The 27296-nt window shown below is 33.7% G+C and overlaps 1 protein-coding gene and 1 non-coding gene across 2 annotated transcripts; one reads left to right on the top strand and one right to left on the bottom strand.

The window, feature by feature from the left end:
- The first annotated feature begins 452 nt into the window (after nucleotides 1-452).
- On the top strand, nucleotides 453-558 carry LOC128282308 (small nucleolar RNA R71). The gene has a single exon (XR_008272535.1). It is a non-coding gene; the product is annotated as a small nucleolar RNA R71 (small nucleolar RNA).
- Nucleotides 559-23399: 22841 nt separating this feature from the next.
- On the bottom strand, nucleotides 23400-26886 carry LOC108464621 (zinc transporter 1-like). Its single transcript, XM_017764992.2, has 3 exons — nucleotides 26151-26886; nucleotides 25822-25971; nucleotides 23400-23936 (listed from the first exon to the last, which is right to left on the bottom strand). Exons 1-3 carry the CDS (start codon nucleotides 26754-26756, stop codon nucleotides 23631-23633), a joined length of 1062 nt encoding a protein of 353 aa, XP_017620481.1. The 5' UTR covers nucleotides 26757-26886; the 3' UTR covers nucleotides 23400-23630.
- Nucleotides 26887-27296: the final 410 nt, after the last annotated feature.

Below are 27296 nucleotides of genomic sequence, written 5' to 3'. Positions count from 1 at the left end.
TTAAGCACTTTAGGCATAGAATTTCATCACGAAATTTTCACACAATCATGCAATCATATCATAAACCCCAAAATAATTATAAAACAATTATTTCTATCTCGGATTTGTGGTCACGAAACCACTATTCCGATTAGGCCCTAATTCGGGTTGTCACATGAGCTACAAAATTATTAGCACTATTAGCAGTAAACTGTTTTAACTTAGAAGAAATAGACGATACCTGAGCTGATAACGAAGGGAAGGCGTCAACTTCATAAACTCCAGCTACACTTCTTTCTGAAGCTGTACAATTTGTTGGCCATTAATAGTTATTACTCGTTATCCTCTCGATGATCTCATAAACCTCATTATATGATTTAGATAAAATTACACCATTCGCAGAAGCATCTACCATCAATCTTGTATGTGCATTGAGACCATTATAGAATATCTCCAACTAGATACAATGAGGAATCCCATGATGAGGACACTCACAAAGTAAGTCCTTGAATCGCTCCCAAGCCTCATACAAAGACTCTCGTCCAATTGTTGAAAAGTTGTGATCATGTTCCTCAACTTAGCATTTTTGCTAGGCGAGACATACTTAACCAAAATTCTTTCTGCTAATTCTTGCCATGTAGATATGGAACTTGGTGGCAATGAATTGAGCCATGCACGTGTTCGATCCCGTAATGAGTACGGAAATAAATTCAACCTTAGTGCATCTTTAGTCACATCGGCTATCTTAAATGACTCACTCACCTCTATAAATAATCGAAGGTAGAGATATGGATCTTTTGTGGCCATAAAATTGAATTGGCCCACCGTTTAGAGCATTTACAACATCACTGGTTACAATTCAAATTGGGTTGCCTCAATATCTGGCCTTCAAATTCCTGGATTTAACTCACTGAAAAGTGGCATAGCATATTATTTGATACATCGATCCCTATCATCGATAATGAGGATAGGATTTCGTACATGATCGGCTTCATTACCTTGGTCTTGATTCTGATTTCCAAGGTCCATCTTGACTTGTTTTTGAGCTATTCGTTCACTTCTTCTTTGACTAAAAGTTCACTCAATTTCAAGGTCTATAGGGAGTAAATTGATAATCTGATCTATGCTCATAAACACATGAAAAGAAAATCACAAAACTTAAAAGGAATAAGTTAGAAATGTTAAAAATAAACCAAATTAGAAGTAAATAATTTCACAAAAAAAATGACTATGGCAGCAGTTAACAATCCCCGGCAACAGCACCAAAAACTTGTAACGCGTAGGTTTGTGCAAGTGTGCACAATCGTTATCAAGTAATAAGAGTATCGAGTTATTGTCTCCATAGGGCTTGTATTTGTGTTAAATCACTTGATTGTAAAATTACCCTTAACAATTTGGTAAATAAAAACACAATATGGTTGAGAAGTGATGAGTAAAATATATTAAACTAAATGCAATTATCCCTAATGCAAATTATCCTAAGTATGCAAACTAAATGAATGGAATAGATTTTAGCAAAATTAAACACAATTTGTAACAATTATAACATAAATAAACTAGGACAATTACTTTAATTAAGCTCAATTTATTATCAACATGCTTAATAACATTCGAAAAAAATTCTATGGCAACTTGATCTTTCATGATTTTGGAAACCACTTTAGGTCCTTTCAGAATCCTTTACTTAGTAAATACGCATTTTACTTATCTTTATTTACTCAGGGTTTCTTAGCATTTGGGTGAAGTAACAGGGACGTGTTACGTTTGAAACAGTTTAATCACACAAATGTAAAAACTATGTAGATAACAGAGCTTACTTAGAGTTGTTATGCAACCTGCAATTTAATCGAGTTAGGATCTAAATTGAGCATGCACATTTCAATTATGTGTCCGCTAGTCATCCTCTGGTTAGGATCGCTCAACTAATTCAGGTGCATTTTAATCACGTATGAACAAAATACAGACTTGATTTTAATTGAAAACATGATCGATTGCGGCACAAACATTATAAGCATGAATCAAATTAATATTATTTAATCAAAGCAATCATCCTACCTTAAATAAAATTAAGCTAACATTGTTGTAAACAAAAACAAAGAACACATAGCAAATATTTTTAGATTAAATTAAAAAAAAGAAAGATTAAACCCAAATCAAAGTGGCTGTCACGAAAGACTCTGACTGACGAGGCTCCTTCGCTTCTTCACTTTGCTCCTTTGCTAGCTCTCCAAGGTGGCCAACAAAAGGCTCTTTAAGAGGCTTAATTGCTAAAATCTCTATGAAGAGATGATGCTAGGCATGGGAATGGAAAATGGTAAAGAGAATTGAGAGAGAAGAGAATGATGAGGGATGAGGGATGATGAATAAGGGAATGAAGGGGTCTTATTTATAGGTGAAGAGAGGTGGGTAGTTTGCTAAAAATAGCTAGGTTTAATCTCTTCAAATTCTTCCATGAGTGGTCGGCCACAATTAATGGAATTTGAACTGATTTTTACTTGATTTTTAAGCAATTTAAATGCCATAATAACTCAAGACTGAAACTTGGTCAAATGTAAATCTTTGAGCAAATCTCTAATTTCTTCAACAATGTAAGGATCTTGTGTAATTAATCCAAAAATTGGACAGCCATGTGTAGCTGAATTTGGGTTCACTTGGTCTTCAATTTGGATGATTTTTTTAATCCAACAAAGCTATCAGACCTGTCCAAAATAAATCAATAAGTTAAAGGACCAAAGAATAAAATTTATCCAATTTAAATAATTAATTACAACCCAAATTATTAATGAAATATTTAAAATGATTTATTAAATATAATTTTATATTTTATTATTTAATTTAATCATGCATGGCCCAATTTATGTCTTAAAAATTTAATATGTTCAAATTAATATAAAATAAGCCATTTTATGTATAAAAACTATATAATAAAGCAAAAAATCACATTTTAATAATTTCTATGCCCTAATTTCATATTTTCACATATTTCATTAATTTATTAAACAATTACTTAGTTTTAACAATGAATTTAAGTAAAAAGGTGATAAATTACATAGGAAAAATCCTATATATTTTTCAGTTTACAATTAGCTTCTGACAAGGAGACCTAAGTGCTAGACAAGAGGGAATAAAGAGATTCAGTCGAGTTGTCTAGGAATAGTATTCTCCACTCGATTCTTTCTTCTTTCTTTCTAAATGCTGGTGATTACTCTCTGTTTTCTATTTGTATGGAAGTAAACATGAATTCTTGGTTAAATGTTATCTTATTCAATCTTACTTTTATTGTTTAATCTTGGGGTTTGAATGTTTCTTGACATGGAAGTGTTATTGCAGTCACTGACACTAGAAAGTGCAGTGACAATTTGAGCCAACAAGCATTACAACGAAAGTTCAGTGAGGATTAGAGGAATTTAGTCCACTTATTCTTAATAGTGTCATATTTCTATCATTGAAAGATGGGGTTCATGTGCATATTTAAGTCTCAAATAAATTGAGGAGTGACGTTTGGTAGGATATACATTGAAATTTATTGCCTCGACATCACCTATCCTTTTATACCTTGTGAGCACTTAAATTCTGCTGAAGATTCATGTTAGGGATCCCAATTTATCATTATCAAATTTTATTTTATTGTTTTCAATTGTTACTCCGACAACTATTCTTACAATTTATCTCATTTCTATCTAGTTATTACACTGACATTAATAGACAAAAATACAACTATCCTTGTGGGATCGATATCCAATAGAAACATCTATTTACTTTGCTTGTATCGACAGTGTACGCTTGTACATTATTGCTGTGGAGTTGAATAGCCGATCAATAGGCATGTACATGAATGGATTATGCTATATTTATATTAATGTTTGGAAATGTATGTTTTTATGTTACGTTTTTACGGTAATGCTCTGTAACCCTATTCTGGCGATGGATACAAGCTAGGGGTGTTATCTTTAGTGGTATCAGAGCTATGGTTTAGTCTATTCTCAGACTGAACGTAGCATGTACGAGCCTAGAAATACATGTCATTATATAACCTGTGATAGTGTGATAACTCCTGACTTGATTGGAACTATGTTTTCATATAGATAAAATGTCATCCAACCAAGATGATTCTAATAAGATTGAAGGTAACGCACAAGCTTCCATTCACGGAGCAACGTCTAGTGGTAGTAGGCCCTCATCTGAGGGCCGGGGAGGAGAGGCTAAGGAAGCATTCTTCTAAATGATTACTGAATGGTTTATCGAGTTCGTATGAACGAACCCAATGGCTAAACAACCTCCACCCTTACCTGTTCCCTAACCAATCCCGGTAGCTCTTCAGGGTTTGGAACCAGTACGAGTGAGCAAGCCTCCAGTTGATAAAATCTATAAATATGAGGCTAAAGAGTTTAGAGGTACGTCTAAAGATGATCCAAAGAGAGGTGAGTTCTGTTTGGAAAATACGAGCAGAGTTTTCAATGAATTATCATGTATACTGACAAAATGTGTGAAATGTGATGTATCATTATTTAAAGATTCAACTTATCAGTGGTGGAATACCTTACTTTCGGTTATGCTGAGAAAATAGATAGACTGGTAACTATTTCAGACTGGGTTTTGAAAGAAATATGAGTTAGAGATTTCTTGATAAGAAACGTAAAGAGTTTCTTGAGCTGAAATAGGGCCGAATGACAGAATCTAAATATGAAAAAGAATTCATTTGACTTAGTAAGTATACCCGAGAATGTATACCGACAGAGGTTGCTATGTGTACACAATTTGAAACTGAGTTAAATGAAAACATCAAGCTATTAGTTGAGATCCTTGAATTAAAAGAATTTGTAGTTCTAGTTGACAGAGTTCACAAAGTCGAAAGACTGAGTAAAGCAAAGAGAAAAGCCTATTATGAGACTCATGATTTGGGAAAGAGATTGGCAGGAAAGTCAAACCAATCACCATCGAAGAAGTCGAAAAAATATCACGATCATTCGTCAGCATCAATGAGTTATTCAAGTAAAGATAGAGGAAAATAGCATGCAAGCTCGAAACCTCAGGCTACATCTGTAGCGAGCGTAGGTAGTGTTAGAAAAAAACAAGCCTGAATGTCAATAATATGGACGACGACACTTTAGTGAATGTAGAATGAAGACGGGGCATGTTTTAATTGTGGTTCATATGAACATTATCTCAGAGATTGCCCGAAAAGGTCTGACAAAGAAAAGGCTCAAACTACTCGACTAAGTAACACTATTGCAAGAGGTAGACCGCAATGGAACACTGGAAATGTGGGAAATAGCTGTAGTGGGAAAAAATACTCTACTATGAAATCTGAGGTAAGAGTGCCGGCTAGAGCTTATGCGATCCATGCTCGAGAGGAAGCTTTAGCGCTAAATGTTCTCACTGGTACATTTTCTATCTTTGATACTAATGTTATTGCTTTGATTGACCTGGCGTCAACACATTATATGTATGCACGACTTTAGTGTCAGATAAGAAATTGTCTTTCGAGTCTACTGAGTTTGTGGTTAAAGTGACGAACCCCCTAGGTCAGTATGTGTTAGTTGATAAAGTTTGTAAAAACTATCCTTTGATGATTTGAGGTTGCAACTTTTTAGCTGATTTAATGTTACTACCCTTTAATGAGTTTGATGTGATTCTGGGTATGGACTGGTTAACTTTGCATGATGTTGTTGTGAATTGTAGACAAAAGCATATTATATTGAAATGTCAGAACAATGAAAAGCTTCGAATTGAATTAGATGGACTGGATAGTGTATCTAATGTTATATCGACTATGTCGGTACAGAAATATGTTAGAAAAGGTTGTGAAGCGTATCTCGTTTATATATTTGATTCTAGAGTTTCAAAGATGAAGCTCGAATCGGTTCCAGTGGTATGTAAGTATACAAATGTATTTCCAGAGGATTTACCCGGGCTACCAACTAATCAAAGAGGTTGAGTTTTCTATTGAGTTAATGCTGGGAACATCTCTGATATCGATAGCTCCTTTCAGAATGGAACCTACGGAGTTGAAAAAATTAGAAGTACAGTTGCAAGAGTTGATAGATAGGGGTTTTGCTCGACCCAGCTTTTCTCCTTGGGGTGCTCATGTGTTATTTGTTAAGAAAAAGGAAGGACCCATGAGACTATGTATAGACTATCGGCAGCTCAACAAAGTCATGATCAAGAATAAGTATCCATTGCCACGTATAGAAGATTGTTCGACCAGTTGAAAAGTGTGATAGTATTATCAAAGATTGATCTTCGTTCTAGTTATAATTAGTTATGATTTAAAGACTCAGATGTGTTGAAAATCGTGTTCAGAATTAGGTACGAGCATTATGAGTTTCTTGTGATGTCATTTGGTTTGACTAATACACCTGCAGTATTTATGGACTAGATGAACAGAATATTCAAACTGTACTTAGACAAATTTGTTATTGTATTCATTGATGATATTCTGATCTATTCACGAGATGAGATAAAGCATGCCCAGCATTTGCTAATTCTTTTGCAAACTTTACACAAAAAACAACTATTCCTTAAGTTTAGCAAATATGAGTTCTAGCTTAGAGAAGTTAGATTTTTGGGACATGTTGTATCGACCGATGGCATTAGAGTTGATCTGAGCAAAATTTTAGCTGTGGTAGACTGGAAGCCTCTGAGAAATGTATCTGAGGTCAGAAGTTTTCTGGGTTTAACCAGATATTACATAAAATTCATCAAGGGATTTTCAATGATTGCTACACTGTTGACGAGATTGTTGCAAAAAGATGTTAAGTTCGAATAGTCCGAGAAATGTCAAAAAAGCTTTAATTAGTTGAAAGCATTGTTAACCGAAACACCTATGTTAGTTCAACTAGAATCCAGTAAAGAATTTGTGATTTATAGTGATGCTTGTTGAATGGTTTGGGCTATGTTTTGATGCAAGAGGGCAAAGTGATAACGTATGCTTCTAGATAGTTGAAACAACACGAAAAGAATTATATGACGCATGATTTAGAACTTGCAACTATTGTGTTTGCTTTGAAGATTTGGCGATACTATTTGTACGGGGAAAAATGTCATATCTTCAGGAATCATAAATGTAACATCCTGAATTAGGGCCTAGTCGAAACAGTGGTTTCGAGACCACAAATCCGACATAGTAAAATTTGAAATCCTCGTAACAAGATCTACTCATCTCTACCCATATTTTGAGCTAGGGTTTGTGTTTAAAAATTTACCCATGGATGACATGCGTGTGCTTTTATGTCTAATGGTAGAAAATGAATGCTCAGTGTGTAATAAACAACTTTTACTAAGTGATTTTCGGTGAAATTGTCAAAAAGGACCGTTTTGCAAAAGTTACAAAATTTGTCATAAAAGTGCGATTTAGTGGAAATTATGGGCTGCTATAGTTATGAAAATGATTCGGCTAGGCTTAAAATGCAAGGAAATTGGATAAAAGTGATCTTACGAGCCTTGGGACAAAAGTACAAATATGTGAAAGTTTAGGGGTCAAAATGCAAATCTGTAAAAATATGATTTTTGGACCCATATGAATAATGTGACTAATTAGTAAGCTAAATGTGATATTATAGATCAAAGAAAATGAGATTCGGGCATAGATTGGAAATGAATGAGATTATGGACTAAATCAGAATATATAGCCGTGCTCGCATTCAAGGTAAGTTCGTGTGTCAATAATATTGCAATGCTATGTTTGAATTGAAAATTCTATATTATTATTGCACGAATGGCATGATTTAATATATTGAAAAGTGATGAAAGAATGATATATAAAAATTGTAAGAACAATGATATATGACTAGTAGCACATAAAATGTTGGATGGTTCAATTATTGATGGCTTGCTATATGATAGCTGAATATATTGAGAATTTGATATAACGTGATGTTTTATTAAGTTGGATAACTTGTGAAAGAGTGAAAAGGAAGGTAAGTTTGTATGTAAATAATATATCATTTTTATTTATGTTATAATATTTTGTTATTATATGAGATGTGGTTGCATATTGAGTGATCACTTGATGTAAATTATGAATTAAAATTGATTATGGATAGATTGGAAAAAGGTTGAAAAGTGAGGAACTTCCCGGTTGGACCTTCAGAATAGAAAAGATACAAATAATCCGTTGTGAGAACACATTTGTAGTACTATGTGCAAGCTACTATGTGTTTAAAATGGTTTTAGGTCACATGTGTAGTACTAAGTGCAAGCTACTACGTGTACCCGATAGCTTCAATCACGTGTGTAATACTAAGTGCAAGCTACTACGTGGATCCGATGGTTAAGTCACGTGTGTTGTACTAAGTGTAGGCTACTACGTGTACCAGATTTTTAGGTCGCATGTGAAGTACTAAGTGCAGGCTACTATGCGTACCAGATAGCTTTGGTTACAAGGGTGGTAATATGTACAGGCCACTGGGTATCTGTTATTATTCCAATGAGTTCAACGGGAAATTTACTAAGTGAAAATACATATTAACATGAATATGCGATGAATAAGTGAAGGTTTGTGTGTGTAAACTTATGAGCAATGTGCTCGATATGTGATCGAACTTTGGTAAGATTGATATGGAGTAAGTGTTACAATGAAATTTACTACAAAGAAAACATGAAAGAGTGAAATTTAGTAATAAAACAGTTTTGGACAATATCAGTTGTGTGACTTTGAAAAATCACCAAAAATGGTGGAAATCGAATTAGAAGTTGGATGAGATATGAAATAAAATCTTATTGAGTCTATTTTCATATAAAGGAAACTTTGTAAGCAAAAGAATTTCATATTATGAGATATTTGAATTCTTGTGAGACAGAGTCAGAATGAGTTCGGAATCCCCTATTCCTAATTGGGAAAATCACTAGAAATTGTACAAAAATAATAATGGGTTATAAATTATATGCTTAAAATCCTTAATGAGTCTATTTTCAAGGAAAATAGATAAGAGAATCATCTGAGTCTCGTACTATGAGATAATTAATTCGTAGTGAAGAGAGGTTGGAACTATCAGACAGCAAAATAGGGGTAAATTTAAAGAATAAACTGTACTTATTGGGTAGACCAAAAATTATGAAAAGTTTATGGAAAGAATATATATGAGTCTAGTTTCTGGTGAAATTAGCGGTTATCAATTTAGAGTACCGTAGCTCCGGATATAAATAATTTAGTGACTGTGACTTGAGAAAACAACTTAACTAGACTTTGAATAAATAGAGAGGAATTGAAAAATAGCATGTTAATACATTGCTTATTATTTTTCATGCGAGCTTACTAAGCGTAAAGCTTACTCCCTTATTTCCATTTCTTTTAGTGTTGTCAGGTCAGCTTGGTGTTGGAGATCATCAGAGGAAGCATCACACTATCAAGCCAATACCTTTGGAGTATTGATACATATGTTAGAAGTATAAAGTGAGTGGCATGTATAGGGACCTAGTTCTATGACATGTGTTATTATGATTTGGCTAAATGTATTGGCCTATATTGAGCTATTGTATATGGCCATGAGAGGCGGCTCATATTGATTATGGTTTGTAATTCTAGCTAATCATGTTACATTTTAATGCATATGATGTGATGATATGAATATGTTTGTTTGTTTGCCATGCATGGTTGGTAATATGTCATGTGTGTTGAATGCATGTTTTATGACTAATTGAGGTGGTCATGACCATGAATTAAACTTGTAATATGGTAAAAAGATGATAGTGCCTTAAGCATGGATGTCTGATGTATAAATTAGTAACCATAGTTTAATGGTATAAGTGATTAATAAGATCACAAGGTCAAATGAATGTGTAATAATGTGGCTAGTCTAGTTTATCTGAGTAGGTGGAACATATGTATAATGATGAGCTAATTTTGAATGTGTGTTATAAAGGGTGTTTAATCACTAAAATGATGCCATGAGTTGTGAGTTTGATGTGTATAAGGTTGTAAAGTGTAGCGCCCCGAATTTGGGCCTAGAAGTATTGGGCCTTGTATATGGATCCGTAAGGAGGTTGTATATAAGCATTTAATTGTACAAGGAAATGACACAATTAAATTTCTGCTTTACTGGTTAATGGCCCTGAGAAGTGTTGGAGAAATCTTGGGTTCAAACTTGGGCTTTAGCAAGTATTCTGGTTTTCAGTGAATAAAACCCTAGGTGTTTGGATGAAGGCCTTTTAAATTATTGTGGTAAATAAATGTCACAAGGAAGCATGTGGTCTAGTGGTTGTGGCATCATTAAGGTTGTAAGAGAGCCTGGATTCAAGTCTTGGCTCTTGCAATTTATTTTGGTTTTTCTTTTAAAGGAACCTGGACTCTGGCCTATAGACCTTATATTTAATTGAGGATAAATTATGACACAGAAAGAGCTTGTGGAGGAGTGGCAAGGTGGCGTGTTGTGTAACTGTGAGGTCTAAGGTTCAAGTCTTAGGATGCGCAATGGTGTATTTATTTTGCTGTTTGAGCTGTGTAAGAGGTGGAGTTGGACTGGAACTCTGTGGTTGAGGTGGTCATAAGAAAATAAGGAACTTTCCTAATGGTTGAAAGTAATCCCACATCGGGAAGCTAACATTGGAATTGGTGAGAAGCTGGCTTTAAATAGAGCGAACCAGATGAGTTGGGGAAAAAGAAAAAGGTGATTAAGACCCAATGCAGGATGTGCCAAGGTTGGTGATCGTGGACTTCGGCGCGTTCTCATAAACAGGTGTGTATTCACGCCCTTCTTTATTAAAAATCGGCAAAAGTTGAAAGCTGCCACGAGCGTTCTCGTGTGCTGGGGCTGTTCTGGGCCTTAATGGGCCCATGGGCCCGCTTGTGTAAATTTAACTGGTAAGTGGGAAGTAGTTGGGCCTGATGGGCCATGTGAACGAGATTGGGCCTGATGGGCCATGTGAACGAGATTGGGCCTAAAGGGGCCAAATGAATAAGTGTGGATCTATTAGTGTTTAGTAAATGGGTTGTGGACCTAGTTTTTGGTAACTACTCAAGCAGACATAAAACTTAAATAATTAATTAATCGCGACCATGGACGAATCATAAGGTTAAGGTGTGGCAATGGGTATATGCATGTCCAGGATTGGATCTAGGGAGAGCTTGGTACTTAAGCGGTCTTAATGACTCACCTCCTCTTATCTGGAATCCTGCCTGGCGCATAGTATCTATTCACTTTAGCCAACAAGGACTTGTTAACAGGCCAAGGTAAGTAATAAACCCTTAACAAAGAGAAATTACCGAAATACCCCCAGTTTGTAAAATTACCGAAGTACCCCTGATTTGTAAAATTACCAAAATACCCCCGATTTGTAAAATTACTGAAATACCCTCGATTGTGAAATTACTAAAAAACCCTTGATTTGTAAAATTACCAAAATACCTTCAATTGTGAAATTACTGAAATACCCTCGATTTGTAAAATTACTAAAATACCCTCGATTTGTAAAATTATCGAAACACCCTTGATTTGTAAAATTACCAAAATACCCTCGATTTGTAAAATTACCGAAATATCCTTGATTTGTAAAATTACCAAAATACCCTTATTTGTAAAATTACTTAAATACCCTTGTAGTGTAAAATTACCAAAATACCCTTGTAGTGTAAAATGACTGATATACCCCTATAGTGTAAAATGACCGACATACCCCTGTAAGGTAAAATGATTGTTTTGCCCTTGAGGGTAAATGACCGACTTAGACTTCGAATTTGACTGATTGATTATGAATGTGTGATTGCATTTTAATTGACTTGATTGTGGTTGTATGACTGATATGCTCTTAATATATGTTTAAAAGACTGTTACTGAGTATTGCCATTTTGCATACACGTGTGATGATTGAGCATGACATACACGACATTTTGCGTGGGCTAGGAATTATGGAATGGAGGAAGTATATGAGGATCGCATGGTTGCTTAACGATCGTGGGTCCACCGATGGCTATTAAGCCTAATATTTGATTAGCAGCTTGCTGCAATGAAGGTAGTACCATAACCGGGCTACATTGATGTGTATCAGATGGGTAGGTCGATATTTATATCCCCACATGATGTGTACCGGGAGACGGAGTTGGTGTGTAGCGATTGGATTATTGGGGTAGGTTGCACAGCATTGCATGTGTGATATTATTGTGATATTATTGCGATATGGCCTTCGGCCCAACTGAGGCTAAGATGGGCTAGGCCCAATTGATTCTATTATGGGCTGTGACCCAAATGATATTGTAACGGGCTTTGGCCCACGTATGCTCTAAACTGGACTGTACTGTTACTGTAATGGGCTCCAGCCTAGAATGATTATAAATTCTGTCTGTTTACTGACTGTTAGTCTAGTAAGGGGATTACAAACTAAGTTTTCGTAAACTCACCCTGTTTATTAGCTGTGCAGGTAATCCTCAGCGTTAGGTGGATCGGTGTCGCAGAGGGACTTGGAGACGACCACACAACTACACATGTTTTGCCATTTCATTTATTTAGTTAAGCACTTTGGTTTTTGATTTGGGTTGTATTAAGGCCTCTTTATTTTCTTAACTTTTTATTTGGGAAATTTATTTAGTATGCTTAATATCTGTTAGAAGTAGGGCACAGTTTTCCATAAAAACAACTAGTTTTCAAAATATCACGTTTTCGCAACTGTTTAAAAGTAAGCTTCCGCAGCAGGTAAGGTTTTAAGGGAATTAACGTTTCACAAGTTTTAAAATGGCCAGAGGTTTTGAGTAGTAAGAAGGGTTTTTAATGAGAACATGGTTTTCAAAAAAAACACTTCAACGTGACACACCAGATTCGGGCTTAACTTCTAGGGCGGGTTTAGGGTGTTACATAAAGGTTTATGGGAAACATGAAGGCTTGGAAAATAGCCTAAGTGTTATCCACACGGGCAGAGACACGGCCATGTATCTCAGCCATGTGGAGGACACGGTCATGTGTTTCAAATTATTTTTTTGATGTTACAAACAGAGAGTTACACGGGCTGAGGACACAAGTGTGTCCCAAGCCACACGGGCGTGTGTGACCATACGGTTCAACACACACGGGCGTGTGACTCTCCAAAGCAAGAATTTGCTAAGTTTTCTAAAGTTTATCGAAAGTTCTCGATTTAGTCCCGAACCACCCCAATGTATGTTTTCGGCCTCGAAGGCCTATATAAGGGACAATATACATGTTTTGAAAAGTTTTAATTTGGATGAAAATTTTATGGCCCGATTTTGCATGTTTGTGAATGTTTAAGTCCGGTAACGCCTCGAACCCTATCTCAGCTTCAGATACGGATAAGGGGTGTTACATTAAAAGCCTAAAGTATTTGATGTCGCAGAAATATTTGAATTTGAGATAGCGTAGATGGCTTGAGTTATTGAAAGATTATGACTTGATTATTGATTATCATCTAGGAAAGGCTAACATTGTTGTTGATGCATTGAGTAGAAAATTCTTATTTGCATTGCGAGTGTTGAACACACAGTTAACGTTGATTGATGATGGTTAGATTTTAGCTAAATTGAAAGCTAGACCGACGTTTTTGCAACAGATTTGTGAAGCTCAGAAATGTGATGATGTTTTGATAGCTAAATGAAAATAGATTGAGACGATATCTTATTCAGATTTTCTTGTTGGTTCCAATGATAGTTTGTATTTAAAAGGCAGAATCTGTGTTCCGAGAAATTCTGATCTTGTTTAGAAGATATTACAGGAAGCTCACAGTAGTAGCTTGTCTATTCACCCCGGTAGCAATAAAATGTTCGGTGATTTTAAACAAATGTACTAGTGGCCAAGTATGAAACGATGAATTTCTGAGTTCATAACGAAATGTTTAGTTTGTCAACAAGTTAAAGTCAAACATCAAGTATCTTCTAGTTTGTTACAACTAGTGATGATTCTAGAGTGGAAATAGGAACGTGTCATGAAGGATTTTGTATTGGGGTTGCCTCTGTCATCGAGAAAGAAAGATGATATGTGGGTCATTGTTGATCATTTGACGAAGTCCGCGCATTTCATTCCAGGGCGTATGAATTTTTCACTCGCGAGATTTACAGAGTTGTATGTGGCTGAGATCGTTAGATTGCACGGTGTGCCTATTTCTATTATTTCTAACGTAGATCCATGGTTTATGTCTTGATTCTGAAGCAAGTTACATGAGGCTCTAGGTACTCGATTGCATTTTAATACCGCATTTCATCCTCAAACCGACGGATAGTCCGAACGAATAATTCAAATACTTGAGGATATGCTTAGATGTTGTATTTTAGAGTTTGAAGGTAACTGGGAAAGATTTCTATCGTTTGTTGAATTTTCTTACAATAACAGTTATCAAGCAAGTATTAAGATGGCACCGTACAAAGCATTGTATGGTCGAAAGTGTCAAACTCCGTTCTATTGGATTGAGCTCAGTGAAAGCTATCTTTTCAGGGTTGACTTGATACGAGAAACAAAGGAAAAGGTTAAAGTGATACGTGATAGTTTGAAAGCAGCTTCAGGTTGTCAGAAATCCTATGTAGATTTGAAAAGGAAACCTTAGTCCACGGTTTATCAGACCGTATAAGATCATTGAGAGAATCAGGCCAGTAACTTACAGATTAGCCTTGCCATTAGAGTTAGAAAAGGTTCATAATGTATTCCATGTATCTATGTTACGATGGTATCGATCAAATCTTTCATGCTTGATTTCACCTATTGATGTTGAGATTTAGCCAGATATGACTACGATGAAGAGCCAATCAGAATTTTAACTCAAGAGGTTAAAAGATTTAGAAATAAAAATATAGCTTTAGTGAAATTTCTCTAGCAATGTCATGAAGGGGAAGAAGCTACTTGAGAACCAGAAAAAACTATGAAAGAGTAATACCCGAACCACTTTTCTAGTAAGATTTTCGGGGACAAAAATTCCTTTAGGGGGAGAGTTGTAACAGCTTGTTTTTAGTGAAATCGAAACAGTGGTTTCGGGACCACAAATTTGATGAGAAAATTTTTATTTTATTATTATTTTAATTTCTATGGAATGTTAGTAAGGTCGTATTAAAATTTTGTTAAGAAATTTTGACGTTTGCATGCTTAATTAAGTTAAAAGGACTAAATCATAAAAGCTAAAAAAGTAGAGTTCTATTAATTAAAGGTATCAATTAGCTATGAAAATTAAATGTGAAGTGGACAAAGATGGACACAAATTAGGTGATTTTTAAGGTTAATTAAAAAAGATATTAAAGTAATTTGATAAATAATTGAAAATGCAAAAGAATTAAAAGATGAAAAGGTTGTCATCTTTCTTGATACCTTCAACCATGGCCAAAATACACCATTAAAGGGGAAGATAAGTTCGGTCAAGCTACTTCTTTGCATGTAAGTGTTATTTTGTCCTGTTTTCAATATTTTTTATGTTTTTGTTATCCTTGTAGCTTAATCTAGCTAGCCAAGAGACTAATTTGAAAAATAATTAAAGATTTAGGGTTTTCCATGAATATGCTTGTATTGTTTTTGATGTTTGATGAAAGATTATGAGTCGTTGTTAAATAAACAAGTTTTTTAAAGGGATTTTTTATGAAATTGTCCTTTACGGACTTATTTGTAAAAATGACAAAAGTTTAAGTTAAATTCATGAAATGGTGATTCTTATGAGTTGGTAGAGATCTTTAGTGTATTCGGCTAGCATGAATTAGGGATGAAAATGCTTAGATTTTAATTTACGAGCTTAAAGACTAAATTGTGAAAAAGTTAAAATGTTAAGGGCAAATTTGTAATTTTGTAAAAATATGAAATATGGGCTGAATTGAATAGTATAAGTATTAAATGGACTGAATTTGCCTATTTAGATTAAGATAGACCTCATACGGATCTAGATCAAGGAAAAGCTAAAGTATCGGATTAGTTGATCTCGTTTCTACGTCTTTGTCTTCAAGGTAAGTTCGTATATGATTAAATAACGATTTAATGTTATATTGATCACTATGTTCATGTATTACTTGCCATGTAACTAAATGGTGTAAATCCAATGATGTCACAATGATATTTGAGCCCCGTTTGAACTTTAGGAATACGTAGGATACAAATGACATGTCATTAGGGTTTTCATGTTTCGGCCGTTGGTCTTAAATGTCCTACCGCTGGCTGAGGTCCTACATTTGTTGCAGATACTCTACAGCTTGTGTGGGCAACATTGTGTAACTTACATTCCAACCCACAGCCTGTGTAAGTAGGCCCATTTCACAATTCGTGTGAGCAACAATGTAAAGGAAAAGGAAAGTTTACAGTTATATGTTTAGCACACTTCGTGTGAGCTTTCTGGCGTATTTGATGTTATTCTAAATGGTTCAACGGCCATGAAAAGGAAAGGAACAGTAAGTGTCCAAATGAACTGAAGGAACAGTAAGTGACCAAATGAACTATGTCATGAATCTATGAAAAGGTTTTAAATGGAAATGATCAATGAAAGTATATCTATGTTCATGGAAAGGATGAATTCAAAAGCATTATATTCATGTATACCTAGCTTACCATATGATAATTCAAGTGAATTATGTGTTAATGCACTAACATGTGGTGTTGATGGTGCTTAGGCTTGTGACAAGATTATGGTTGGATTATATCATGTTTAATTCTAATGTTATGCATTCAAATGATAAGTTATTGTAACACCTCTTACCCGAGACCGTTGCCAGAGTCAAGCACGAGGCGTTAGCAGACTTATCTTACCTATTTGGGACATAAAAAAAATTTACTTTTAAAAAAATATTAATTCGCTCACATTCATCCAATAAATCCCTAAAAACGACCCTCGAGGCCCTAAAACATGCAATTGGAACGGTTTGAGACAAAACCGGGAACATTAAAAATTTTTCGATTACTTACACAAATCAAAATAATTTATTTCACTATTCATAATAAAACTGTCAATCTGCGTAATAGTCACTAAATTAATTATAACTTGAGTTACAAAACTCAAAATTTAAATCTGTATTTTTTTCCTAAAACTACACTCATATATCTTCTTACCATAATTTTTCCAGAATTTTTGGTTTGGCTAATTAGTACAGTTTATTCATTAAAGTTTCCCCTGTTTTGCAGTTTAGCAGATCTCTTCACTAAAAATTGATTATCTCATTATACAAAAATCGGATAATGTTTTTTTTTTATTTCTAATGAAAATAGACTCACTAAGGAATCTATAAATATAAATTTTTACGTATAATTATTTTTTTACAATTTCTAGTGATTTTCAAAATTTGGAATAGGAGATCACAAAGTCACTCTGAACCAGTCTTACAGAAATTTAAATATCTTAGAATATATACTTCCTTTGCTTGTTTTATTTCTTTCCTATGAAAATAGACTCAATAAGATTTAATTTGATATTTCATTCACCATTTAATTCCTATTCTAAAATTTTTAGTGATTTTTCAAAACCACGTCACTACTGCTGTTTCCTAACTGTTCCATGGCCAACTCTTACTCTTTCATAGTTTCTTTGCATCAAATCTCATTTAGGCATATATAATACGAAAACATGTTCTTATTTAGCTATATCATAAGCTAGTCATTACCAAGTATTCACATGCCATTCTTTAATCATATCATAAGGACATATACACAAAATAGCCAAGTCCCTATACATGGCATAACTTAAAGTATTTCTAGTCACAAAATACCGAGATAACTTGTTGATAGTGTGAGGCGATCTTCAACGTCCTTAGAATTTTTTGAGTTGGCTTTGCAATACTATAAAAAAAGAGAGAAAAGAAAGGGAGTAAGCATAAAGCTTAGTAAGTTTGCATGTAAATAAATAACAACATTCTAAATGAATTATCAAGATAACCTGAACCTTTCGAACATGGACTTATCTTACCTTCCCTTTGGTACACTCTTTGAATTTTCTATTGAATCATTTGGAATACTAAGGATACACAGGCACCTTTCCTTTTTAAACTTACCATTTCCATGTTTTGACATGGTCTTACGTGGTATCCTTGCCTTATGAACTCACCATTGCCATGCCTTGACATGGTCTTACATGGGATCTTTGCCTTCTAGTAGTTTATCAATGCCATGTCTTCACATGGTCTTACATGATATCCTTGTCTTGTAAAACTTACCAATGTCATGCCTTGGCATGGTCTTACTTGGTATCCTTAAACCTAATGTCATGACATTTGTATCCTACACATTCCTAAAGTTCAACCAAGACTTTTACGTATCATTTCTCCGTCAATTCTTGCTTGAATCATCAAGGAATAAATTTACAAAATAAGTATATAGATGCTGAAAAATAACATCATTAATTATAAATAATAAAACATTGCATTTATTTACCGCAAACTTACCTCGATACAAAATACGGTCAAATATTTTGATTTAGTCCTCAACCTTTTTCTTTCCTCAGTCTAACCCTGAATTTCGTTATTCTTCATTATGAAGCTTGGAAGCTTGACAAAACCCTAGCTCTAAAGAACCCTTGAAATTTCAGCCTAATGAAGAAGATGGGCACATTTTTGCCATCTTTTTCCCTTTTTTAATCTTTTAATTACCAAATGACTAAAATGCACTTCATTAAAACTTTAGTTATTTTTATCTATGTATGTCCATTTTTGTCCATGAAAATCTAATGGTCTAATTATCATTTAAGGACCTCTACTTCAATTATACTCTTTAATTTAATCCTTTAGCATCTAAAACTCATATTTATCAACTTTTGCAATTAAGCCCTAGTAGGTAAATTAAGCATGCTATCTATAAAATTTTTCATCGATACTCTAACACATGCATCTAATCACTCGGTAAATTATAAAAATTAATCGGAATAAACTTTTCTATCTCGGATTCATGATTTCACAACCACTGTTCCATTTAAGCCCAATTTTGAGATGTTACAGTTATGTTCATGTTTTACGAATTTACTAAGAATTATATGCTTACGTAGTTTTATTTCCTATGTTTTATAGATAATCAGAAGCTCGATTGGTTTGGAAGCTCGTCGGAGATCTATCACACTATCTAGTGATTATATCAATAGTTTTTGATGTTTTAGCCAAGGTTATAATGACATGTATAGGTGGACTTGTGTTTGATTGTTATTTAATGAGTTTGGCATGTATATGTTATTTTGGATTGATGTACTTTTGGTACTTTGGATGCCTTGTTGGTATGTGTTAATATGACTAACCTTGATGCATGTTTTTATGGCCAATATGGTATGTGAGGGAATAGTTTCAAAATGGTCAAGATAAGCTTTGCTTTGGAAAAGTATTGAACTAGAAGGTTATGAATGAAATGTGGTAAAATAGGCAAATGTTTAGGTATGTTGTATGTTTGCTTTTGAGGTGCCTTGTATGGCATATTGGTTTTATGGAATTAGTCTTTTTTGAATGGGTCATTTCATGCATGTTTTGGTAAGGTTTTGAAGCTTTGATGTTATGCACAAAATGCTTGTAGGTACATGTTTGGGTTGGTGATGGAAATGGCTTGATTTTGACCAATTTCTTGTCCACACGACCTGAGACACGGGCGTGTGACTCAGCCGTGTGTGACACATGGCCATGCGACACAGCCTTGTGTCCCCTATACGTTTTAAGGATTGCAATTCAGGCTGTTACACGGCCTAGCACACGGACGTGCATACGGACGTGTGGGTTAGCCGTGTGACCCAATGATGCGATCCCGACCACATCATGTTTCGACACACTTCGACAACATCAAGATTGGCCTAAACGCGAGGGACCTAAGTGCAAAATGAAATCTAATTTCAGTTTGTTAATTTGTGTGCAGGCCTTAATTAAGCGAACTTGGGTTGGAAACCATTGCTGGACTAATCTAACGATCAAGGATGTTCAATTCAAGTGTTCCATGCAATTTGCTACAAGCTCATTTAGCTCGTTCATAGCTCATTCGAGTTTATTGAGCCCAACATTATTCGGTTTTAGCTTGTGCATCAATTTACTAGAATATTTAATTTGGTTTCAGCTTAATTTTAGTTTTGTTTAGTTTATGTGTTCGAGCTAAATAATTGTTGGATTGAACTTTTAATATGTTTAGTTAATTAATTCAGTTGTTTTAATTGCTAAAATACTTAGTTTAATTAATTAAATTGATGGAATAAATTACTCATCTTAGTTAATTGAGTTCATCTTAATTAATTAAGTTGCTGGAATAAATTATTCATGTTAGTTAATTAAGTTCATCTTAGTTAATTTAGTTGCTGGAATAATTTTAATGATACATGTGTTTTTTTAAGTTTTAAGTTTATTTATTTAAGTGTTTAATGTGTTTTATGTGTTTAATATGTCTGTTTTAATGTGTTTAATTTCAGGTGTCTTTTCAGCTAGAAACCTTTACATTCAAAGGCTGTTACAAATTGATTAATATGACTTTTCAAGTGAATTTCGGTTACATACAAGGGGAAACATTATTCTTCATTAAAAGGAACTGTTATCATTCATTAAAGAAAGCATTACACATTCTTAAATTTGGCAGCAACATCTTTCATCTTCCATAACTGATTGATGATTAAAGTGATCATTTCATAAGTTAATTTTTCATTAAAGTTGCTGGTGCCCATTCGGCTTACCAAGGAGACTTCAAAGGTTTTTCCTAAGCATTCAAGACCAATGATTCAGCTAAATTGAAGTGTATTGAAGGTTGGAGTTATTTAGTTCGGCATTCCAATAGTTTTTTAGCTTTATTTCAGCTCATTATTAGCTCATTAAGATGATCATTGTGACTATTCGGCTAGACCTCTTTGGTACTATAAATATGTGTAATCAACCTTTTGTAGAGAACCTTTTTGCTGAATTTATGCTATATTTGAGTTTCGTGGGTTATCCAATTCTCTTTGTTCTTTCGGAACTGATCTGACTTATCAAGCTTTGCTTGTGGCGTCTATCCTTTCCTTGTTAACCGAACTTATCACTTTTATTTGAGCTCATTATTAGCTCATTAAGATGATCATATGTGACTATTCGGCTAGACCTCTTTGGTACTATAAATATGTGTAATCAGCCTTTTGTAGAGAACCTTTTTGCTGAATTTATGCTATATTTGAGTTTCGTGAGTTATCCAATTCTCTTTGTTCTTTTGAAACTGATCTGACTTATCAAGCTTTGCTTGTGGCATCTATCCTTTCCTTGTTAACCGAACATATCACTTTTCTAAGTGTGGCATTCAACCTTACCTCTGGTTCCTATCTTGCATAGATAGTGGGTCAAGGTTTTTATCAAACTATCCCTTATCATTTCCACCAATTTCAACCTAAGTGCTTGTCTAAGTTTAGGGTCAACAATCCAATAATTGTTGGTTCACTCTTAAGCCTTAGCCGAATTCTATTCTTTAATTCCATAACCATTTTGAAACCATTCCATTTGAGTCTATCTTTTATAATTTTAAACCACTTTTTGCCAACCGTTCAGATTTACTCAAATTTACGATCAGGCAACATTACGACTCGAATCATCATCGAAACGAGTTCGTATCACCCAACTTCGAAAGTTACATGGGCACAGACACAGGCTAGGACATGGCCGTGTGTCCCTATTTCAATTGTTACACGGCCTGAGACACGGGCGTGTGTCCCAGCCATGTGAGTCACACAGCCATGTTACCCCTGCAATTCAATTTTTCTAACTTTTTCCTAAATGTTCCAAATGTTTCCTATTTAGTCCTAAATTGTTTCTAAAGTGTTTTTAAGGCCTCGAAGGCTCGAATAAGGGATGATAGGCATGTAGATGAATGGATTATGCTATGTTTATATTAATGTTTGGAAATGTATGTTTTTATGTTACGTTTTTACGGTAATGCTCTGTAACCTTATTCTGGCTATGGATACAGGTTAGAGGTGTTACAACTTGTGACTCTAGCTCTCTTTGTATGTAAAGTGTCATATTTAATTCATCACAAAACGTGTTAGCATGTAGAAATAGGTAAAGTGGGATGTTTTGAGTATGTTATAAGGCATATGAAGGTTTTAGAGTAATCCATAAAGGATCAATCACCTCAATGATATGTGGAGACATATCCTATATGCTCTTGACTTGTATTAACCATGAGCATTTTATCAAGGGAATTTGGTCGAGTTAGTACAAAAGTTGCAAGACTAACTGAAGGCAGACATCGTGCTATTCCTTTTAACTAAAATGAGATATATGACGAAATGATCAAATTAAATATAAGTATTGGGCACTGAAAGGCTAACTATTCTAATAATCAGAAGTCTTTATGGGTTGTTGATCCCGCTCATGATCCAACATAATTGTAAGCATAATGGGTAATACACGTTTATAGAATTTTATAAATTGAAACAAGATGTACTTAATTGAAAGTTTAGTAAAGTTCTAGAGATATGTGGCGTAAATATCCAAGAGTTGGTTAAAAAAGCCTACCGTATATATACAACTTACGCCGCCCCTAATAGCTTTGAAGAAATTTTCTTTGTGATTTTGATTTAAGCTTGATTATCACGATTTAGGGCCAGTTTGGCAATGCTTTTGAGAAGTGCTTTTGAGAAGTGCTGTGGAAAAGTGCTTTTGAGAAGTGCTTTTGAAAATTTAAGTGTTTGGTATTGCTGTCAAAAAGTTTTTTTGAGAAGTAAAATGTCCATTTTAGACATGATATTATAAAGTAACAAATATGTATTTAAATAATATTTAAATTAGTTAATATTATGATATTTTAGCAAAAATATAAAAAATAATTTATTATAACTTATTGTTAATATTTTAATATATAATATTAATTTTAAATATTTCTAAGTAATTAATATTAATTATTTATTAAATTTCATAATTATTTCATAAAATCAAAGAGAGAAGAATGGAAGCAAAAGATAAAACTTACTGGTAGTGAGAAGAGGAACAAACCAGAGGAAAAATAAAGTTCAAACAAAAGAGAAGACAAAAGAGAAAAGGAGAAAAAAATGTCTTGTAACGTGTAGAAATAGTAAGGTTAAAAAGATAAATTAATAGTCAAAAGTGCTTTTTGGCTGAGAAAAGCCAATTTTTCCTGCTTCTAGAACTGGCCAAAAGCACTAAATTTAAGTCAAAAAAAAGTTGGCCATTGTTAGTTGTTCTTTGCTGCTTTCGAAGAAAAAGCACTTAATTGTACATAAGTCCATCTCAAATAGAATGAAGAACGGGCCCTTAGAGATTGAAATCAATGAGATTTGATCCACATGATCAAATAGCTTGCACTATTTCGGTAAAGTAGATTTTAACCTTGATTTTTTAAAATATTTTTTATATAAATAATCAGTATCGTTTAGAGTTTGATATAGGTACAAAAGTTGAGAAAAGATAGAATAAGATGATGACCATCCTTGTTGGAGGTATGAAAATTCTCTTTTACTTGTTTTCATACGCTAATGATGAGCTAAAAAAAATCAAAATAATGTTAGTAGAATCTGTTAAAATTATACATTTGTCTATATTTGTTAAAAATCAAAATATTGTTTAAAATTTTAAATAAATAAAGGATTCATCCATACAATTTATTAAGCATTGAAATTAAAATATTCTGCTTTCTTATTAAGCATTGCATACCTCAGTTCATTACTGAGATGCCAAATCCATTCAGAAACTTTAATGCACAGCATTGCTCTGGACTATAGTCAAGTCATGGATTTGGATTTGGATTTGCATTGCACACTTTATCAACCCATAAGTATTTATTTATAAAGTACAAACAGGAAAAAAGAAACAAGGGATGGTAGGTAGGAGATCAGGACCATTTAGCTAAGAGTGACATGGAAGCTGCCCCGAGGAGGAGTGAAAGATTTGATCCAAGCAGCAATTTTAGATTGGTTTGCATTAAAGGGTTCATGAAATCTACCCCAAGGAGGTCAACCAGTGACATGTAAATTAAAATTCCAGCGGAAAGGGAGTTGAAGATTCCTTCCACCACTAGGGCTTTGGGGCTATTCTCATTATATATCTTTGATATTCCCATGCCTAATGCTATTCCCATTGGAGTAGTCAGGGAGAAGATAACTAACATCATTGCTATGGCTCTGCTCTTGAACTTTGCCTGCACCCCATGTCATCAATCCATTATCAGCATAACAGTCATTATTTGACAAATATTAATATTCCTCCACTACTACTCTACTTTTACTATACGCCTTCATTTTTCTTTTCTACTATTATCATCATCATTATTATTAAGAAGAAATCATTTTTCCCAAAAAGACGAAATCAAAATGGAAAATATAGTAAATTAAAGTTATTTTGTGAGTATTATTATTATTATTATTATTATTATTATTATTATTATTATTATGTGAGGATACAAGTAAGCCTGCTGATTTATTGGACCAATTTATGCATGTTGTGATATGCACCCTACCGTAACTCACCTCATCCATATTCACATTAAGGGTGTTCAAACTTTGGTTAAAACCGAATTAATCGGTCGAATCAATCTAATTTTGTTAATCGGTCACTTAACCAATCTAATTCGGGTCGGAGGTTTGTTAAAGAGTTTTTAGAATTTCGGTTAATGGTTAAATCAGCTCAAAATCGGGTAAGTAACCGAACTTAATAAATAATATTATATATTATATGTATTATGATATTACTAATTCGGTTAATTCGGTTAAATGAACACTATCAATTTATTTTTTTGATATGTTTTATACTTGTTTTAACTAAAATAAAAATATATAAATTTCAGTTAATTTGGTTAATTGAAATATTTCGGTTCAGTTAATTACTTTTAAAAAAATTCAATTCGATTAACAATTAAAAGATTAAAAATTCGGTTAATCAATTAACACTAATTCAATTCACCCCTGCCCACACATGCAAATTATCTTTTCCTGTTCAACAATTACTTCTTTCATTTATTTAGCAGAATAATAATTTATGTGGTTGTTTAATGTTACCAAAAATAATTCTAGTCTTACATTTAATTTTTATTTTTTTAATATTTAATTTTTTTGTCAAACCACCTCAAAATGAATTTAAAAGTTCTTTTTTACTTTCTTGACATGACATACATGTAAATTATATAGAATAACAAGTCAACATTTAATTAATTTTATAATTTAACAAGTTAAAAAATTATAAAATTATTTTTAAAAATAAAAAATTGAAATTATAAAAAATAATTTCTAACTTTAAAAATTAATTAAATACAAACATGTCATCCACGTGGCAATTCATAGGTACGTCAGCAAAGTTAACAAATATTAACTTTTCATTCACTATGGGGTGATTTGACAAAAAACTACAAGAGCTAAATGAAGCGAAAAATTAAATAGATGGCTAAAATGATCTTTTTAAGTTGGAGGACCAAAAAAATCATTATCTCTTATTTATTATTATTTAAGTATATAAATATTATACTTAAAATTTCTAACTTAGTATGAGTTTAGATGGGTGGTACATTTACCTGCTGTTAGTGTAAAAATAACAGTTACAGTAAGATTATATACTCTAACGATACTGAAGCGTGTGACAAAAAGTAAACTAAACGTCTTGCATCACCCAACCAAACCTAGACTTAATTGATGTTAACGTTAATTGAGTACCAACTCAATAAAAGAAAAATATTAAATAATTATTTTTATAAACTAAATTATATTATTAAAAAATTTTATTTTTTTAATCAATAAAACACAATCATAAAATTTTAATTTTAAATTTTACCATCTCAACTAAAACTTTTTCTAATTTTTACTTTAAAAAAATTACACAACCCACATTAATGTTGTGAGATGTAGGTTTCGTATAAAGGTTTTCATCATGATATCCAACGGCTGATAATAATAAGTAAATGAAGAGAGTTATATTTTGTACAACAGTAGTGCTATAGTACTACTATTAATTGTTTTTTCAATTGATAAAATGAAAAAGCCAACAACTTTTCTTCCTTTGAATTGAGAAATGAGTAGAGTTGAGAAGAGATTTACCTGAGAGATGCAGCCACCAAGACCCATGCCTTCAAAGAATTGATGGAAAATCAATGCTGCTACAAGAGGCTTGATTGTCTTTGCACTTTGAGATGCACCCAATGCCACTCCAATTATCACAGAATGAACTACAATCCCCACCTCCAACACCTACCATTCATTGCTATCTTTTACCAGATGTGTCATTTTTAATAATATTATTTGCTCAGCATACATACATCCACAACTATTTCCCACTCTACTTGCATACATTACATCATGAAAACCATAAATTACCTTGTAACACTTACGTTTGGTTAGAATGAATTGGCAGAGAAACCAGAGGGTACCTGTGAAATAATACGTTGGGTGATCATAAGATGATGAGATGATTCGGTAGATCCATGAGCATGACCGTGAGTGGGATGCGTATGAACATGAACATGTCCCTCATGCTCCCCTAACATCTCCTCATCACCATTCACTTGCAAAGCTTTGTCGAAATGGGAACTCTTATAGAAACTTGTCGCAAATGTATCCATCATCATTGTGAGTATAGCAGAAACCATGGCTAAAAAGCCGGTGAAAGGGAAAACCCCCCAAGGCTTTTCACTAAGGCAAGGGCTGGTTAAAGACTGGTATGCATCCGGAAGTATGTGTACAAAAGCAGTGGCAAGTATCACTCCACCCGCAAAGGCTTTTATCAGAAAGAAAATATTATTTTGGGGTCCAAAGGTTGGGATTTTCTTGACCATAATTGGCAGAGAAACTCCTACAGCCCCGGCCATCAAGATTGATGAAATTGCCACAAATTTGTATTTCAAAGCCTTGGTTTTGTTGCCCGTATCCTTGGACAACACCTCATTTTCACAACTACACTCTGCAGTGACCAAGACAGGAAGGTAAAGAAGACAAATAAATAGAGAAGAGATAAAGGAATGCTCCTTCGTCTTCATCTTACATGGCCGGTGGAGAGATTCGTACTAATGTATGTTGATATTTGACGATTCATATAGAAAGGAAAGAGAGCAATAAAAACTGGATTTTAATGGTAAAGCTAATAGGATGAAAAACACTACATAAATAAAGATGTTTAAAATGGCGACATGCAACTCCATGCAGTGTGCAAGAGACTGTGTTTGGTGTTGACAAGTGTATGGTAAGTGGACTGAATGGCGACATTATGAGAAATCCCAATAATGAACTAATTCCTTAAATTAAGTACCTTTTTCTTAGTAATTAATCTCTTGTCTTTATGCTCTTAGTAGAAGGCACATCACCTTCTCTCTCCAATGTTGCGATTTTAGGACAAGCTTTCTTAATTTGTGTAAAGTTGTATGTTGGAGAAACACCTCTTCGCCTTCTTAATTTATGAAAAGCTTTATTCCAATTCTAAGTTGAACTATTATTCTCCATTGATTTTCTACCTAACCAATTTTCGCTAAAATGTTAGAATTTGAGATTTTGAGCATTCAATTTCAAATATTAACCAAGTA

This window comes from Gossypium arboreum, chromosome 1 (assembly GCF_025698485.1).
Source record: "Gossypium arboreum isolate Shixiya-1 chromosome 1, ASM2569848v2, whole genome shotgun sequence".
Classification (NCBI taxonomy): domain Eukaryota; kingdom Viridiplantae; phylum Streptophyta; class Magnoliopsida; order Malvales; family Malvaceae; genus Gossypium; species Gossypium arboreum.
This window is presented reverse-complemented; position numbering and strand designations above follow the sequence as displayed.